Source organism: Apteryx mantelli, chromosome 2, assembly GCF_036417845.1.
Source record: "Apteryx mantelli isolate bAptMan1 chromosome 2, bAptMan1.hap1, whole genome shotgun sequence".
NCBI classification, from domain to species: domain Eukaryota; kingdom Metazoa; phylum Chordata; class Aves; order Apterygiformes; family Apterygidae; genus Apteryx; species Apteryx mantelli.
In genome coordinates, this window is record NC_089979.1 from 70,700,721 (window position 1) to 70,717,464 (window position 16,744).

General features: G+C 41.6%; 1 protein-coding gene across 1 annotated transcript in view; it reads left to right on the plus strand.

The window, feature by feature from the left end:
* Positions 1–8,783, plus strand: part of SYCP2L (synaptonemal complex protein 2 like) — a 30,294-nt gene extending 21,511 nt beyond the window's left edge. The window contains exons 24-32 of the mRNA XM_067292378.1: positions 295–383; positions 546–609; positions 2,848–2,979; positions 3,684–3,805; positions 4,695–4,789; positions 5,643–5,742; positions 5,854–5,912; positions 6,444–6,513; positions 8,659–8,783. Of these exons, the coding sequence (XP_067148479.1) occupies positions 295–383; positions 546–609; positions 2,848–2,979; positions 3,684–3,805; positions 4,695–4,789; positions 5,643–5,742; positions 5,854–5,912; positions 6,444–6,513; positions 8,659–8,718 (791 nt within the window). The 3' untranslated portion in view covers positions 8,719–8,783. The remainder of the gene's footprint in view (positions 1–294; positions 384–545; positions 610–2,847; positions 2,980–3,683; positions 3,806–4,694; positions 4,790–5,642; positions 5,743–5,853; positions 5,913–6,443; positions 6,514–8,658) is intronic.
* Positions 8,784–16,744: the final 7,961 nt, after the last annotated feature.

The following is a 16,744-nucleotide window of genomic DNA, read 5'->3' on the forward strand; positions in this document are numbered from 1 at the left end:
TTTCTTTCTTCTGAGAACATCTGTACTGAAATAAGGTAGCGTTAAATGCAATATCACAGACTTAAACTTTGCAGCAACAATGGGAGGTGAAGGAATGATCTTAAAGGGCAGCCAAAAATAAAGCGGCCTTTGGACTGAGTTTGAGACATTGCCTTTTCCCTTTGTATGTGTGAAGCAATAGAAAACATAGTGTTTGTTTCCTTTTCTTTTTCCTTCCTCTTCTTGGTATTAAACTCAGTGTTTTAATTGATACAGCATTTATTGCCTGCATTGTTTGGCTGATCTCTCATGCAGATGAAACACACTCGGAGCTAGAAGGGGATCCAGTATCACTTAATGCCTCTGCTGAGGACTATTCCAATATTGAAGAGAAGCCAACACAGGTGTGGTATGCAGTACTTCAAATGCTTTCAAACCTGTGGTCCAGTTACTTCTCATCTGAAAACCAGAAGCAGTGCATCGTCTGACTTAGATATGCTGCAGACAAGCTGTCAAAGGGTTACCTCTCTTTTTTTAAAATTTATTTTTCTCTCCTCTCTCCTTAGAAGTTTCCTGATGCATCTGGCAAATTGTCAAGAGAAGAAGAAATGTTTAAGCGTAAGGACTCGGGTATGTCAGTCTCAATAACGTGCAAGAGATGTTAAAAGGCAGAAAGGGATGTTGGCTGAGCTGTCATTTTCTTTCAAAGAAAAGTGGGCACTAAGCTTTGAGATGCCTAAAGATATTTTTGCATAAGAAATAACTTCCATTTCTCTGTTTTATATATTGTGGCAGTGTATGTGGTATGATGTTTTTATATACCTTCTTGAATTCCTTGCTAACTGTCTTAAATCCTCTCCTTGATCACAGAGAGACAGAGGATGTAGCTATCAAGAGGTGGGATTTCACAAACTAGTGATCCTAAGAGTAAACATGTGAAATAGGTAAAAGAAGAAACCCCCAAACTAATTCTTAATGACTTGAAAGTGCAATGAAGTTTAAATATAAAGAAGTTCTGAAAGTCATTGCCTTTATATCTGAGAATATAGAGATAGACTATCATATAAGCATTTGGTAAATGGCAATGTGCACTGATGCTTTTGCAGGTTTTTGAAGTAACAGTGGCCTTTAAGGGTCTGGGTGTGTTTTTCTGGTTTGTTTGTTTTTCTTTTAATGAAAACTGAATTTGCACAAACTAACTCAAAACTGCAGTACAGTCTTTTTGTGATTGGAAACAACTGAGCTTCTCAGAAGTCGAGCAGCAACGAACTTCTTGTGCATTATGTTCACACTAATATTCTTGCTCCTGATCTAGTTCTGAGAGAGATTGTTTTAAAGTTGTTCTTGTGTCTGTGCATTGAGTTACTAAAGCTCTGGGCTCAGCCAAAAGCATTCCCTTTCTTGTGAGGTGGCTATGTTCACATTCCAGATACAGATCTCTTATCCATTGAGCGTTTGCAGAATGCTTCACAGTACCAATGCTTTGGCTTAATTTGGGGGAAGAAAAATGCTATGACTTTAAGTTTATCACCGTTTACTGGGCAATATTACAGTTGAAGAGGAGTTGATGCTATGTGAGGGCAGAAGTAAGGTTATGTTCAGAAGTTTCAGGTGCAGATAATGTTTGCATTTGAATACTTACTCCATGAACCCTAAATCTATGAGCTTTCTGGGATGCTGCTTCAACGTGTTCACCATGGTCCAACCGTACCTCCGCGTCCTGGGCTCTGCCACCTCACTGTGTCCTGCCCTCTGCAGGCTCCCAGGGGGCAGCTGTTCAAATACAGCCCCCTTGCTGAGTTCATGCAAGCGGACAATGAGACCCAAGGGGGATTTTCAATTTTATTTCTTTTGCAAATTATCTTTAATTATGGGCTGCTGCCTCCTGCTCAATGTTTCTGAAGAAGGTGAATTTTTGGTGGTGAGCCCCCGAGGATGGCAAGGCTGCTGGGCAACACCTGCCCCTTGCTGCTTGCACCCGGCCAGGCAGGGGATGCTGACAATTCCCCACTTCAGTGCATGCGCTTCAGGCAGCCCATGTACACCAAGCAGGAGGGCTCTGTTTTCTTCCACCCACCTTTTGGCGCCCTGACCAAAATATAGTTTGGTTTGGCTCCCCTTAGTCAAAAAGGGTGAAGTCAGGTTGGAAGAGGTGCTGAGGAGAGCATGGGGGGTGACTGAACTTACTTTCAAGACATTGAAAAGGTGAGGCTGTGGCCCACGCTTGCACGTCTGCATTGCTGTGTGTGCCCTACACAGCCGACCTCTGTGTGCTGCTCTGTGGCGGCTGGGAAATCCAGGGAAATAAAGAAAATCTTCAAAATCTGTCAGGTAAAGATTACAGACATGGAAGGAAAAGTGGATGTGGCTGGGTTAAAAACAACTGTATGGCAACCTTAGTGAAGCTGGAAAAAAGGTCATTAAGGACAATTAGTTTTTCTCCCTCTGATATATTTATGCAGAAACGTTATGGTATGTGGCTGAAACTAGCTCAGGAACAAATGGGCAGAAACAGGTTGTGAAGCTTGGGCTGGAAAACACAAGGGGGAAGAAGCCAGGCAAGAGTTTTCTGGTGAGACGAGGGGGCCAAGGACCAAACTGTCTTTAAGCTGGAGATATGGTGGCTTTCCAGCTATCTACATAGCACTAGGCAATGCAGTGGCCTGCCCTTGCAAGGGAGGAGACCTGCTGATGAAGTCTTGTGTCCTTTCATGGAAGAGTGTGTTGCTGAACCTTCAAGTGAAGTTGCCTGCTCTTCTGCAATATTGGCAGCTCCATGGTGGTTTTGCTTGAGGAGCTGGTAAGTAATGCCACTTACCTAATGCGAAAAAAACCAGATGTGTTCTGAAACGTCTTTTCTCTTTTTAGATATGTTAGCTGGCACTGTCTTGAAAAGGCCTAAACTTTCCAGTTGGGAAACAAGTCACTTGTCCTCTGACACCTCCTATAAACCAAGGAGACTTTTTAATTCAATAGAGAAGGAAAAGGAGACCAAAACAGGTAAAGTTAGGCTGGCAGTTAAGGTGAAGTACTTAAATATCTTCATGTTTTTTGTTTTTTTCTTTTGGTGGTAAAAATCATAGTCATATGGAAGGTTGAAAACAGGTACCCCCTGCAGGGCATTGTCTCCAAAAACCCAAATGTGGCAGAAAACACATCTTGTGTGGTGCTGTCATTGAAAGCAATGTACTTAGGGATATGAACAAGGAAATTTAGGCTCCTTGACCGCAAGATGCACTCAAACTGCTAAGCAGTGGTAGCATTTTCTAGTTTTTCTGAACAGTGATTGTCCAGACCTATCAAAGAAAGTGTGCAAATAATGGACAACGTAACTGCAAGACACTGCCAACTCAGAATGAAAGTGCGTTAGGCTTGCTTCACACTGAATAACTAGAAGACATGGGGGGAGAAAAAGTGGAAATTTGGCCTGATTTTTGTGTGTGTGCTTGTGTGCTATTGCCTCGTTGTTTGTAAATACATTGCTCTTGACATTTGATTGGTATCATGTCTGTTCTTCCGTGCTGCTTTCTAACAAGTCTTTTGGGGCAGTTTCATTCCCATTCCTGTGAATATACAGAAGAGCAATCCTCAAATTCCAGCCCTTTAGCAAATGTTGCTGCTTACATTTTGCTATAATAGTATATGTATTTATATTTTGATAAGTCCTCTAGCAAGGTACTAATTGGGATTATACTTTTTTACAGGCCAGAAAATGGATGAAATGGATGACACGTTTTTTTCCAAGATACTGAGTGAAGATGTCAGTGATTCAGGGGTCATTACTGCATTTGAAAGCTTTACCAGCCAACTAAAGAAACTATTCTGGGTAATGTGCACTCTTTGTGTGTTTTGGTGTGCGGCACTTTCTAATACGAAAGGAAATCACCATTTAATCAGCAGGAGAAGTTAGAGTTATGCCCAAGAGCAGAGTTTTGGCTGCACTCTCTGTTAGCCTGGAGCTCTTCTAGGTATTTTGAAAAACCCATATGTTCTCTGAAGTGTTATAGGAAAGGCAAGGAATAACCTGTAAGTGAAGTTTTAATTAGATTCTTCCTTTTTGTTAGTGGATCTTATTTATATTTTGGAAACTCAGATTTGTATAGGCATTTTAAACACTTTCATCAGAGGGTATGGATCAAAGCTTTTTGAAATATAACCCAGAATATTGATAGCGTACCTAAACTGGGGACCTAAGGGGAGACCAAGCAGAGCAGATTTATACTGTATCAGCAGCATTGTGCAAGCATTTTTTTTTTTTAATTAATTAATTTTTTTTAACATGGTATATGTATTCATAGTAAGTTTGACTTTAATCCTTGAATCACAGCTGGAGGTGGTTGCATTTACAATGGAAGTCAGTTATGCTTAAAATGCACACAGCTTGCATTAATACTGATCTGAATTGATGCTAATAAAGACCTGGTTTTGTGCAGTTGTTAACAGTGTGTCATAGTATAGGTGAAGCTCACTTATTTGCTGGTTGGGATAACTTAGCCCTGTCCTGAAGTCACACAGACTACGTAAAGATCATTATAACTAATGTGGCCAGATATCTTGCTTCAATTTAAAATTGACTTAAACTGGTTTCAGCTAAACTGAAAAGCAGCCCACTGGGGGGGGGAGGGGTTGTGTTTCAGGGAAACGCTTTGCAAACAAGACTTTTAGATTTTTGGGTTGGGCTGTTGCCCTTCCCTGACAGCATGTACTGTGGTTAGTCCAGGTACAAAAGGATGGAGACTTGTGCGCAGAATGCGCTGAGGACTTCTGAGAAGAACGTGTCAGCCTTATTAAATCAGATACATGAGTGCAGGTAAGCTATCTGCTGTTTGCTGAAAACACCTTCAACTTCACATGAGTTTCTGAATGATATGTAAATTACTGTGCTTATCATGGTCTGTAAGGCAAAATAGCTTCCGTGCGTGTCTCTTCCCTTTCCATAGTAAGAGTTTCAGAATCATCACTCCTGTGACTTATTCTGCTTTTCCTATAAGGGAGGAAGGAACGGATTAGTGCAAAGTAAGCTTGAGTTAAGAGTGGATGATGAAGCAGTCCTTAAACTGTCTTCTGATAGTTATCAGTGTTCCCAAATCTGTTAAAAATCCTCCTGTTATACTTAGGAGATTCTGTTACTAAATATTTCAGAGTAAAAAGGAAATTACATTCTGGTTTACTTAACGAAGTGGGAGGAAAAAGGAAAGAAATGTAAGGGGTGTTGATGTTTCAAGCTTTGTTATGGACCCATTTCTATACATGGTTTCCATGTGCGTTAAACAAATGTCAGCTAGTGGACTTTACAGGCACTGATTTGGTGGGGTATCTTCCTTTAACAGGTCCTCTTGCTTTATGGATTGTCAGACTTCTGTGATAGGAGCTAAATAAAAAAAATCAATTATAATAGAGAACTCTGTTCCTGTACTCTGTCCTAGGCCTCGGTTGCTGGCTACTATTTGAGAAAGGATATTTAGCTAAAAACACCTTCAGTTTAGTACAGCTATTCTTATGCTCTCTGAAATACTTGAACAAAACTTCCCAGTGTAGTTCAAAAAAGACGTTTCCTTCCCTATAAAGGCAGGTTTGGTACTAAAAGCAGAATGCAGGGTTGTCAGCAGCCTTGTGCTATTACATCTTAAAATGTCAAACTGGTTTCTGTTTTTCATCGTTAGACTGAATAAGCTGGAAACCTTCCAAAAGATTGTTGTTGAAGAGCTTGCCAGTCTTGAGAAGGAAACGCAAGTCTTAGCAAACCTGGAGAAGGATGCAGTGGTGTGTATGACTTCTCTTGTGACAGTCCATGAAGGTTCCCCTTCCAAAGTAATGGTGGTATTTTTGGGACCTCTTTTTTTTTTTTTTTCCCCTCTCTTTTTTTTTTTTTAGGACTTCTGGAATGCGCAGGCCCTCAAACTGAATTCTTTTTGCAACCAGCAAAAGCAACGGTATGTGTCAGCCAGCTGTCTTATATACTCACAAGTCCTCTAATGGTAAAGTAGGGCACTAATTATACTAATTGTACTCATACTTGTATACATGAAGTATTATTCAAGAAGAGTACTTGAAGAATACTTGAAGTATTCTGATGCCATCATGGCATCTCTACTCTGTGTTCATTAACAGAGCCTTTGCGGTCTCATTAGGGTTTTGAATTGGGACTAGGAAGCAATGAGGGATTTCTGTGTGGGAAGCTGTGCAGAATGAGTATGTACCTCAAGGGATCTGTACCATGGTCTGGAACAAGATGCATCCTCTGGTCGCATCTGTATATTGTTCAGGAGAAGGTGAATAGATCCTTTCTATAATAGAAAGGATACTGTTGGTATAAATGATGGGCAAAGAGCAACTGAGCTGCAAAAAGGTGAATCCTCAGGCTCTTTTTTTTTTTTTTTTTTTAAATATCTCAATTTGCTTAGATTTCATCAGTAAGTATTAATACTCTGAAGGCAAACTAGCTAAACTTACCTTTCTTCCAGAATTCAGTCTGTTGACTCAGCCCTGGGTGAAACAGCAAAGAGTTTTGTTGAAACTATCCAGAATACAACGGTATGTGCAGTACACCAGCAGCTTTGGGTGGGCTTTCTGAGCTGTGATGTGACTGATAAGTATTGGAAGTGAGAAGATGGTAACTGAAGTCCTGGTAGGGGAAATCTTTCACCAGCTGGCTAAGGTCCATCACTGCTAGATGGAATATAACCACAATAGGCTTTTCTGTACTGCTGCAGCATTTGCATCATTGCCTGATCTGTGGGCCAGTTCCTCATGAGGTCCTCTTGTCTTAATGTATCAGGAAAGTGGGATTTGTTCTGACAAGCCCCAGACTGCGGTGGTGTCACCATCCCTTCTTTCTCCTGTTCAGCATGGGGTGAAAGGAGCAGCTCAGCCCTTCTCATTTCTCTCTCCTCCATATTATTGTGACCCAGCAGCAGCATGAGCTGGAAACCCTCCGTGGAAAAGGGGTCGTGGCATGTTTATGATGCTGTTTCCAGGCTCCCAAACAGGTCTCCCTCTGCAGTAAGAGCTGATGCTGGTGCACAAGTGCACTGAGTATGTCAGGCTGCAGCCCTTCTGCCAGCTTTTCCAGAACTTGTCACTGAGGTCCTGGCTGTGCTTTTCCCCATACCTCTATGTCTATACCCACCTCATCTGAGGTGCTACCAAGTTCTGAGACTTTATCAACTCCCCTGGCCAAACTGGCCATCTACAGCACTGGGAGGAGGGAGTTGATAGGGGTGACAGAGGCCAGCTACTGTGGGATCTGCTGTTTCTCTTATCCTGTAATTTTGATGAGCAGAGCTCTGCTGGGCAGTGTCTGCTGCCTTTGGGAACAGCTGCTGGGGCTTTGCTTTGTGCCCCTGCAGGTTGCCTGGCCCTCCTTTTTCATCCCCTTTTTGTTGTCTTCCATAACTTTTTGTTTTCTTGCTGGTTCTTTTTTATTTAGTACCAACTTCCACAGGGAAGGTTCTTTAATATTTTTTAGGAATGGGATTATTCAGGGAACCATCAGGGAAAGTTGTCAAAAAGCAGATGCCTAATGGAGAAGATAAGAACGAGAACCATCATTTAGAAATACTTCTCCTGACAATTCTCCCATCACTTCCTGAATTCATATCTCCAGGATTCCCTCATCTGGAGGCTAGTCTCTGTGTAGGTAGTGACCCCCAATGCAGTTCTCTTCTGTCACTTTGTCCATTTTTCCCTTGGAGCTATGCATCCGCAACAACTTGCGGCTAGGAGCTCCGCGATTTAGCAGCATATTGGATGCTTTGTCTTGCTTGCTTTTTGGATCTGTCATCTTCTAGCTTTGTTTGATGCTTCCTACTTTGATTTCTAAAATCTGGAAGAACATCAGAGCACCAAATCATTCATTTTACATGCATAAAAATCTACAGAAAAGGATGGATTCCCATTATAGTAGTAGATATGAAATTTATTATTAGATGCTGAATTTATCCATTTGCCTTGGATCCCAGTTAAATATTCTATATAAACTCTTAACTGTTCAGAGTCTAATCACTAGCTTATGCCTTAATCATTTAATCAATAGATTAAACTGAATACCCTGTTAATTGAGTTCAGTGAAATGTTTAGTTCCTATCTTCTTCACCCCAACACACATACATGCACGTGTATTTTTGCTACTGCTGCTCTTCCAGCTTTTATATGCAGACCTGATGGTGTTGGGGGCCATGACGTTCCTGCAATAAGACTGGGGAGTTATCATGATTTGTGATGTGTCACGTGTCTGTGCTGCATGAAGAGCTGAAGAAAGTTCCCTGTGTAAAAGGAACAACCGTGTTTGCAGTCACTTTAGATGTGTGGATCAGGCCTGGAATTTTAGAAAAGATGTTGAAAATCAAGGGCTTCTATTACTTATGTGTTGGAGCTGGAATCCTGAGCCTTTCCATAGGAAACAGTTTGAATTATGAGCGCAGGACCGCCCAGGGTTATAGGTCTTTCCCTCGCTGTAGGTGCTCCTGAAATGCACCTCTAAGGCATAGAGGGCTGAGGAAGGAGCAATCAACTCACAGGAGCTGCTCATCCTGCAGCACCCTATTCCTGGCTCAGTAGCTGAGAATTAATAACCGAATCTAAATGCATTTCTAGGCTCTCTGCAGTTTCTTCTCTTATAAAACATAAGCATTTATATAAACTTTTGAAATGTTTGTTACCTCTTTTTCTCCCCTACAGTATGAACGCCCAGTGAAGAAGGCAGCAGAAAACAATGTGTTCATTGTTCCTTCTGACTAGCAAACCCCTGAATTCATAAAAGATCTTAACGGCATTTGAACGTCTTACGTGGCTGAGAGAAGAACTTTGGGTCCTGTGGAGGATATGTTAATGTATTTTAAAGGGAAAGAAAAACGGGGGGAAAAAATGCTATTAAGCCTTTTTTGTTGTTAAAAACAATATGTGCTGCCAGAGTGGTCCAGTTCTGACCACACTGAGTTTTCCTGCAAAGTAATTGCAAGATAGGTCTACTAAATATCATCATCAAAAAAAAAAAAAAAAAAAAAAAACCTCAGGGGGAAAAAAAATCTAAACATGGTTTAGCTAACACATTGATTCATAGTGGCTTTCTTTGACTAATCCATCAATACCTTTATCAAATGTAAAAGCACTGAGTGATTGATTGTAAGTAAAATATTGTTTGCATAGGATAACAAGCTCCTTTTCTTCTGAGTTGATGTACCTCGCAAGCCTATGAAAGGTACTTCCTAGTGTCCTGTGTACCCTGGGTGGGCTGTGCTGCTGGGGTGGGCGCTGTTGTGTGCATGCAGCCTGGGAATTGCTGGTTTGAAATCTGAGCCACTCCATTCTGCATTGCAGAAATCAAAGCACAAGCAGAGAGAGCTACTGGATATCAGCCTGTTTGTGCCAAATGGGTGCCTGATGGCAAACTGCAGTGAAGGCTGTGGGGGGCAAGAAACTTGGAGCGCTACAGAGAAAAGGGCAAGTGAAGTTGGAGAAATTTGTTTTTGAAACTGGTGGCTGTTGGCTTCAAGGAGAGCTCAAAGTACAATGAACAATGTTAGGGTTAGATAAGCATCAAAGGTCCCTTGAAAATGAACAGAAGATTAACAGAGGTTGATATTATATAGCACTGTTTAAACAGAATTCTCTAAATTATAGTTGTTCTTCACAGACCACCTTTAATGCTGTGGCAGACTTACCATGTGCTAGTGCATCTTAATGAATTTGTGGGAACATGGCACATTTCCAAGCACTCTGTTTTTATCCACTTATCTTATAAAACAGACCTCAAATTATTGTGTGGGTTGGAATCAAAGGAATCATTCCATGTACACAATGTACTTTCATAACAAAAGCCCAGTTTTGCCACTGTTTATTTCACCCCAGAATATCTTTCGGGGAGCTGAAACTGTTTCTGCTCACAAAGACGATGTAGTGTCAGAACAGAGAACAGCAGAAAATCTGTTGTTGTCATGACTTAATCACTTTCTGCAGATCATGATTTTTCCTTGATAATTTAAGTAGCCTTGACTGGAGCTGGCACAAGTAAGGGACTCCACCTTCATCCACATCAAGGTTTGGTAGGCTTTTTTGTTCCTGGTTGGTTAAAAAGGAAAGACCTCTTTGTCTTTGCCTTTCCCAAAGCTCCAGACAAGCTAGTCTGCTCTCTGCTACTTAAGCATGGAAGGCTGAAGCTGCACTTCCATATCAAGTAACTTGCAGTCATTTCTCTGAGGACTGGCCATCTGACCTAACTGTAATGCATCTTTCCATTACTGCTCAAAGTCTTTCCACTAGCCATTTGAATCTAGTTAAACTTGGCCAACACAGCTGTGTTTTTTTGCAGGTGAAGCTTTAATATCCATGAACAGCTCTGCTTATGTACAGTAAAGGTGTGTCACTCGTGTATATTTTTGCAGGCTGGTAATGGAGTTTTCAGCATGCTTTGTGTCCCACTGGTATGGTATTATGCTATCACTGATCAACAACATCTTTAATCAAAGTAGGCATCAGTCTGAGTGATCTGAGCATCTCTTCATATTGCCTGTCTGTACCAGGTCCAAAACTGATAACCATTTGAGGCTTTTACTACCTGAGTCGTAGTGTAAGACCCTGTGCCTAGGAGTATGGTAAGGGCTTGAACTGCTCTAGTGCTTGTTCTTGTAACCCAGAACTCACATTAGTGAATGTAAGAGGGCACTTTGTGCATATATTGCTCCCAGCCTTAAGTACTAGGACCAGCCTTCCAAAAGTTCCTGGGTGAATACCACAGCCTATGTTTCTGCTTTCCCCCCCTCCCCCCCACCAAATGGCCAAGCACAACAGATGTAACCAGGCATAATAAGGTGCTTGAGGTAAAGCAGACAAAAGTAGTCAGCGGAGCTTTCTACATGGCAGCTGCTCTTGTATACTGAATTATGCCAAGCCACTGAGGCCATGTTTATAACCTGAGTCCTTGAGGCATATGCCAGCTCCGCAGCAGAGAGGATGTTGCCGTGATTGGTTTTGTCTTGGTTGTCTGCATCTCCAACAAGCTTCTTGCCTAAAGAAAAAGTTTGAAACCATGGCAGCCCTCTCTGGTTTAAGGACTCATCTCCTTGGTCAAAGTTTTTACTTCAGTGAGGTATCTGCACTGACTGATGTTTTCTAGGGCTGTGTTTCCAGGGAAACCTTTTTTTCTTGAAACTTTTTTTATCTTTCTGAGATGTTGCTTGATGGTTTTACCATTCTCTAAGTTAAAGCAGCTCAAGCATTTAAGTCTTGTCAGTGCAATGGAGTAGGTATGTAATGAGTTCTGTTTTGCTACATTTCCCCCATCATTCATCAGTGTTAGTAGGATGCTCTTTTGCATCTCCTGTGACAGTACAAGTTTGGGGATATTTTTCACCCAAGTATCTTTGCCAGAGAATTTAGAGAAACAAAACTGATGCACGCTGCATTTGTTATTGTTGGATCCTTGTGTAATGTCACTACAAAACTTGGAAAGCGAGTTGAACGCTTCAGAAGGCTTGGGCAAAGGAGAGGTAAGTATCTCTAACTTGTATAAAATCATCATCATGGTTGCTTGTAACCCTTGTATTGGAAAGATCTGAACCTTAAAAGGCTGCTTTTAGTGATAGTGTGGGATGGGAGAGGGGTCCTGGACAGTCAGCCTTTTATCACCGCCGGCACTGTTGGGTCAGTTCAACATGTTTGAGCTGAAATCCTCTGAACGTCTAAAGTCCTTTTGGCTTCTGCAATTGATTTGCTGGCAACATTGTGCTGTAACTGGGTTGTGCTGACATTTCGCTTTGGAAGGCAATTGGTTGACTTTGGCATCTTTCCTGAGCAGGTTTCCTTTATCTACTCACTGAGGCTCTGATGAGTGTTTTGTCCACTATTTCTTTTATTTTCTTCCTTTCAATGTAAACAGACAAAGCTCGATTTTCAACCTATTCTTCTGAGCCAGAGCAATAAAGATGATGTGGGTGCTTAAGACATTGAAAGTGAAAAGAATGCATCAGTACCCAGAAAAAGAAATGTGAAATATGAAGCGCAGGTTAAGGATAATTGCTTCATACTTTTAAAGTTTTTAATCAGTTCAATATTAAACTCTGTTATCCCCTGGTATCTTTACACCATATCTCTTTCAGATGATGATGCTATGCCAAGTACTTGTTTACCTGCATGTTCTGTATAAATGCAATGATCTGTACAGGCCTAGAGAGCTACTGTTATCCAGTGGCAAGGCCACCTGAAGGCTGTGCAATGCTACCAAATGGGGGGAGTCCTCTGTAGCTGGAAATAGGCATAGTGACCAGAGGAGCTGTGTGTTTGTGTTTGCCCTGGTCTTGGGTCAGCCAGTCCTGCTGGCAATAAAGCACATTGGTGTGGGCTGGGACAGGTTCTGCCTTTGCAAATTATACAACCATTTCTAAAAGAGTTGTTATGTCTCTCCAAATGGTGCACTGGAAAACAGATGTGTTTTGGGGAACATTTGGGAGCTATTGTATATTGGAACTCAACAGAATAACAGAGCCTTTCCTGGTCACACATAACAGACTGGCTTTTGTTTGTCATGAGTAAGAGCTGAGAAAGCATTAATTACAGCCAGACAGTGAGAGAAAATCTGGAATTAAAGGAGGGAAATCAGACTGCTGAAGTGTGTTCAGCTTTGCAATGTTCCTGGAAGAACCTTATCAAACCTTCTTTCTTTCTCTTCATGTCCCAAAGCATGAAAATGTAACTTCCTGGGAGGCTATTAACATCCCAAACCAGTGAATCAAACTCAGTAACTTTCCTCTGCTTCCCTCCCCTCCCACACATATGCATACCCTTTGCTAAGCACAAAACAGCAGGGCCTAATGTTTGCACACCTCCCCTCTGTTTGAACTCTGAACCTGAAATAAGTTATGCTTTTGAGATTGCTTTCAGCTGGGACCTGCTGGTAGAAAATTGAAGGAGGAGGTGAGGAATCAAAGGATGATCCTGATGGACAAGTTCTAGCTTTGAACAAAGAAGTTATTGCAACACTAGCTTTGCTTAAAAGACGACTTTTTTTTTATAGGTAGTGGGGGGTATGTATGGAAAGCTAGGAGTTCCCAACTTCATTGTCATGTGATAGAAAAAAGGTGCCAATTGGCTGGGTAGTACAATCTAGTTTAAAATTAAGCCAGAAGGGATGCAGGGTATATGGTATTTCAATGGGCACCACATCTAAGTTTGGAAAGTACAGATCAGCCAGAGGTGCAAGAAGTTAGATAAACATAACCACCCCCTGAAACTGTAGTATCTTGTTGGAAAACAGATGTCATTCTGAATGCTAACTAGTTAGGCACTAGACCTGTGGAGCTATTCTTCTCATGTCTTGGCATCTGATAGTGCAGAAGTTTTTACAAAACCACTAGCTGTTCTCCTGCCTGGCCTGAAGGGGTAATCATACTGTGGTGCTAACTACAGCGGCAGAAATACTTTGTGATGTGTGTCTTATTTCATGGTAAATAAAATGGAAGTATTTTAAAATATTGTCCTGGTGCATATTGGGCTGCTTCAGCCTTCATGTGCAAGGGCAGAAAGTGCTGCTGGTCTTATGTTTTGTGTTTGATATTTGTGGTTGAAGGTTGAAGCATCAACAGGACTGAACATTTTGTGTGTGAATATAGCTGTTCACCTTTGTCCACTTGGATTTTCTTCAAAGAATCCAGATGAAAGGTAGGTTCAACTAAATTCAAGGCAACTCTTACATAAATAGGAAAGTTGCTTGTGTACCTTGTACGGGTATCTAAACATCTTTAAAGATGAGTATTTTTAAGAAAAACAGTGCACTTGATTTGATTGATTTGTTTACTTTGGGCTGGAGTAGATGTCGGTACTTGTTGCCAACCCACTTCACAAACAAAAGAAATTCAGGAAAATGATTGTAAGAAACCATTGCGGAGATTGCGAGTGATTTGTGAAAAGTACTGCAAGGCATCTTGGTGCAGTGTATGTTCCTTACACTCATCTACAGTCTCTGCTTTGGCTGATGCTTACACCTAACCAAGGGAGTCATTTGTCTGTGAGTCTTTTGGCCTGCCACAGGTATGAGCACTTTCTTAAATCTAGGTGCTCTATGGGACAGAGAAGCTGCTAACAGCAAAAAGTTCTCGTTACATCCAAACAGAGGAGAGGCAATACCCTGAAAGCACATCAAAAGGTGACTGGCACTGCCCCAATGTTTGAAGCATTTCCAGGAGAGAAACTTGGTGATGTTGATGAAAGGGTTGTATTTTTGTGTAGAGCAAAGTCTCTTTAATGAACGCAGGCAGCTTTGCAGCTGTGCTGTTGCCTGTCAGGCTGGACATGGTGCTTCCTCCTCCACTCTTTCCCTGGAGTGGTCCAAGCACGCTACCAAGTGAGAAGGTGCCTAGCAAACTTCATTTTCAGGTGATAGGATGTGGAGAACTTCCTGAGAATTATGTCTAAACATAGCACAAAAAGAGAGTTTATGTGTATGGAAGGAGGGGAACAACTATTCAAGGACTGGCAATCCCTGCAAAGAAGTCAAATATGGAGACTCTGCCACTTTTCCTGAAAGTGGCTTTAAGTGCCCTGTGAATGCATACCTGCCAGAACCGCTAGTAAGTCTATAAGTTGGTGTGAGCAATTGTTAGACTGAATCGTCTTTGTGACCATTGGTTTTCATAGCACTTAGCTCTTTCCAAGAATAACACTAGCTTTTTTCATCTGTGATGCTAGGCACCACCTCTGTACGGTAACACCCAGGACAGGGGCTTACAGCAGCACTCAGAACTGCTCTAGCGAAGCTTGTGAGCATTTCTAAGATAGTCTGATTGCAAGAGATGCTGAGAACCACTGCCCGTTTGTGGGTGTGCATTGTAGCTGCGGAGCATCTCTGCCTTAATGTTTTTCCATTTCGGTGTCTTACAGCTTTCTAGATTTTCCTTTGTGACTGGAGCTGGGCGTCAAGGATTCCTTTGCATGCAATTTATTTCTGCATTTGACTGACTGGAAACTACTGGCGAGTTGAGGTTGAACAGTTCTGTTCAAAAACACTTTTTCAGTTGAATTCCTTTCACAAGGGGAAAGAATGTTGTATGATTCTTTTATTTTTCTTGCTGTCCAAGTGACTAGATCACTTATGTGGCATATCTGCATACTGTAAAAAAATTTTTTTTCCCCTATCAGCCTATTTCAGACACTAATTTTGTGTGTGTGCAAGTGAGAGATGCAGAAATGTCACCTGTTTAGTCATAGCCATAGCTTTAGCTGGAAAACTGATGAGGAGGGCAGAGCACACCCAACAGTTGTACCACAAACATGTGGGAGCTTTACTTCACTGTGACAGTGGAGGAGGTGTGTAAGGTTATGGAGATTATTTCTCAGTTCGAGGTGAATGTCCTAAGAGCTTTTAAAAACAATTTCAGAATGTCGAACAGAAGAACGGTGGTCTTAAACACCCATTTCCCAGAAATTTTATGCCTTAAAGGGGAATGAAGAAACCCCTGAGAGTAAAATTTACAGTGTTATTTACAGTGTTATGTATTACAGAAAAATCAGTTTTAAAAGTCAATGCTTCTTTCTCTTCAAAGTTGCAGCATTTAAGATGTTAAGACAGATTTGAAGAATTTAAAACATACCTGCTTCCAGCCTTCCTGGCAGTCTGGATCTGCAAGGTGAGACCATCTTGGTTTTTTTTCAGCCCTTTGAGCTTCAAGTAAGGCAATTTTTTTCCTTTTTAAATTAGGTTTCAACAAAACAAAAGACAATCAATTTCTGTGGGTTTGGTTGCCATAGCAAACTTTAACATTTAGCATGTTGACACTGTCTGCATTGATAGTCAACTGGATGCTTTGCCATCAAAAGGTTATGGACTCCTTTCAGACTAAAACCCATGCTTGGCTATGCAACCTTTCTGTTGTCTGCCTTAGATGAAGAATTCGACTGTTTGCCTTGCCTTCTATCTCGTCAGTTGTTCTGATTCCCTCTGCCTTCACCACTTCTACAGTTGTGTCTCATACCAAACTAACATCTGCAGGGGCCTTTGAAGCTCTCCCATTTATTCAGGGTCATGTGCAGCACCTTCAGTAAAACCCACTAATTGCTTACAATTTGTGAGTTTTGCAGTATCAATCAGCAAGATTTTCAAAGCAAGGTTTCTGGAAGGGCCAGTGAGAATTAGTATGAGCACACAGAGTCCAGGCTTTGTTACTGTGGTTTTTTGGTTGCCGTCTTCCCTCCTTAGTAAATTTTAAAAAGAAAGCAAAATGCTGACTTTCACTGTGGTTATCTTCATGAAGAGAGAGCAAAAATGAAGAGAGCAAAATGCAGCAGCTAGATGAATGTTTGTGGCTTGCTGTGTTTGAATATTGCAGTTATTTTGGTCACCCAATTTATGATGATGTAGTTTAACAGTCTAGCTGCTTAAACGTTCTGTGTATGCTGCAGCTTTATGAGGATTTCAGTTTTCTGCAGGAGCTGACAGGCTTTGTTCACATAGTAACCGAGCAGTAACTGGAATTGGTTCAAAACAGAAGAGATCCATAGTTGTGAAGCACAAATTCAAACTAAGCGCTGACTTACGGCCCCTTCCCTTTGCCTTATCACTTTCTCCTCTTGTTTTTGCTGGTCAGAAACCTCTGCTCTTCCCCCATACTGTATCACTTTCTTAGCCTGACCCTTTCCTTACTACCCAGAAGCCCCAACAGCTGCAGTCACTCAAAGTGTGCCTAGTGAGGCTGACTGCCTTGCATCTGCACGGCTTATACCTGTTGCCTCCAAGACCACTTGGCGGAAGATCAGCTAGATGGGACACTTGAGTTGC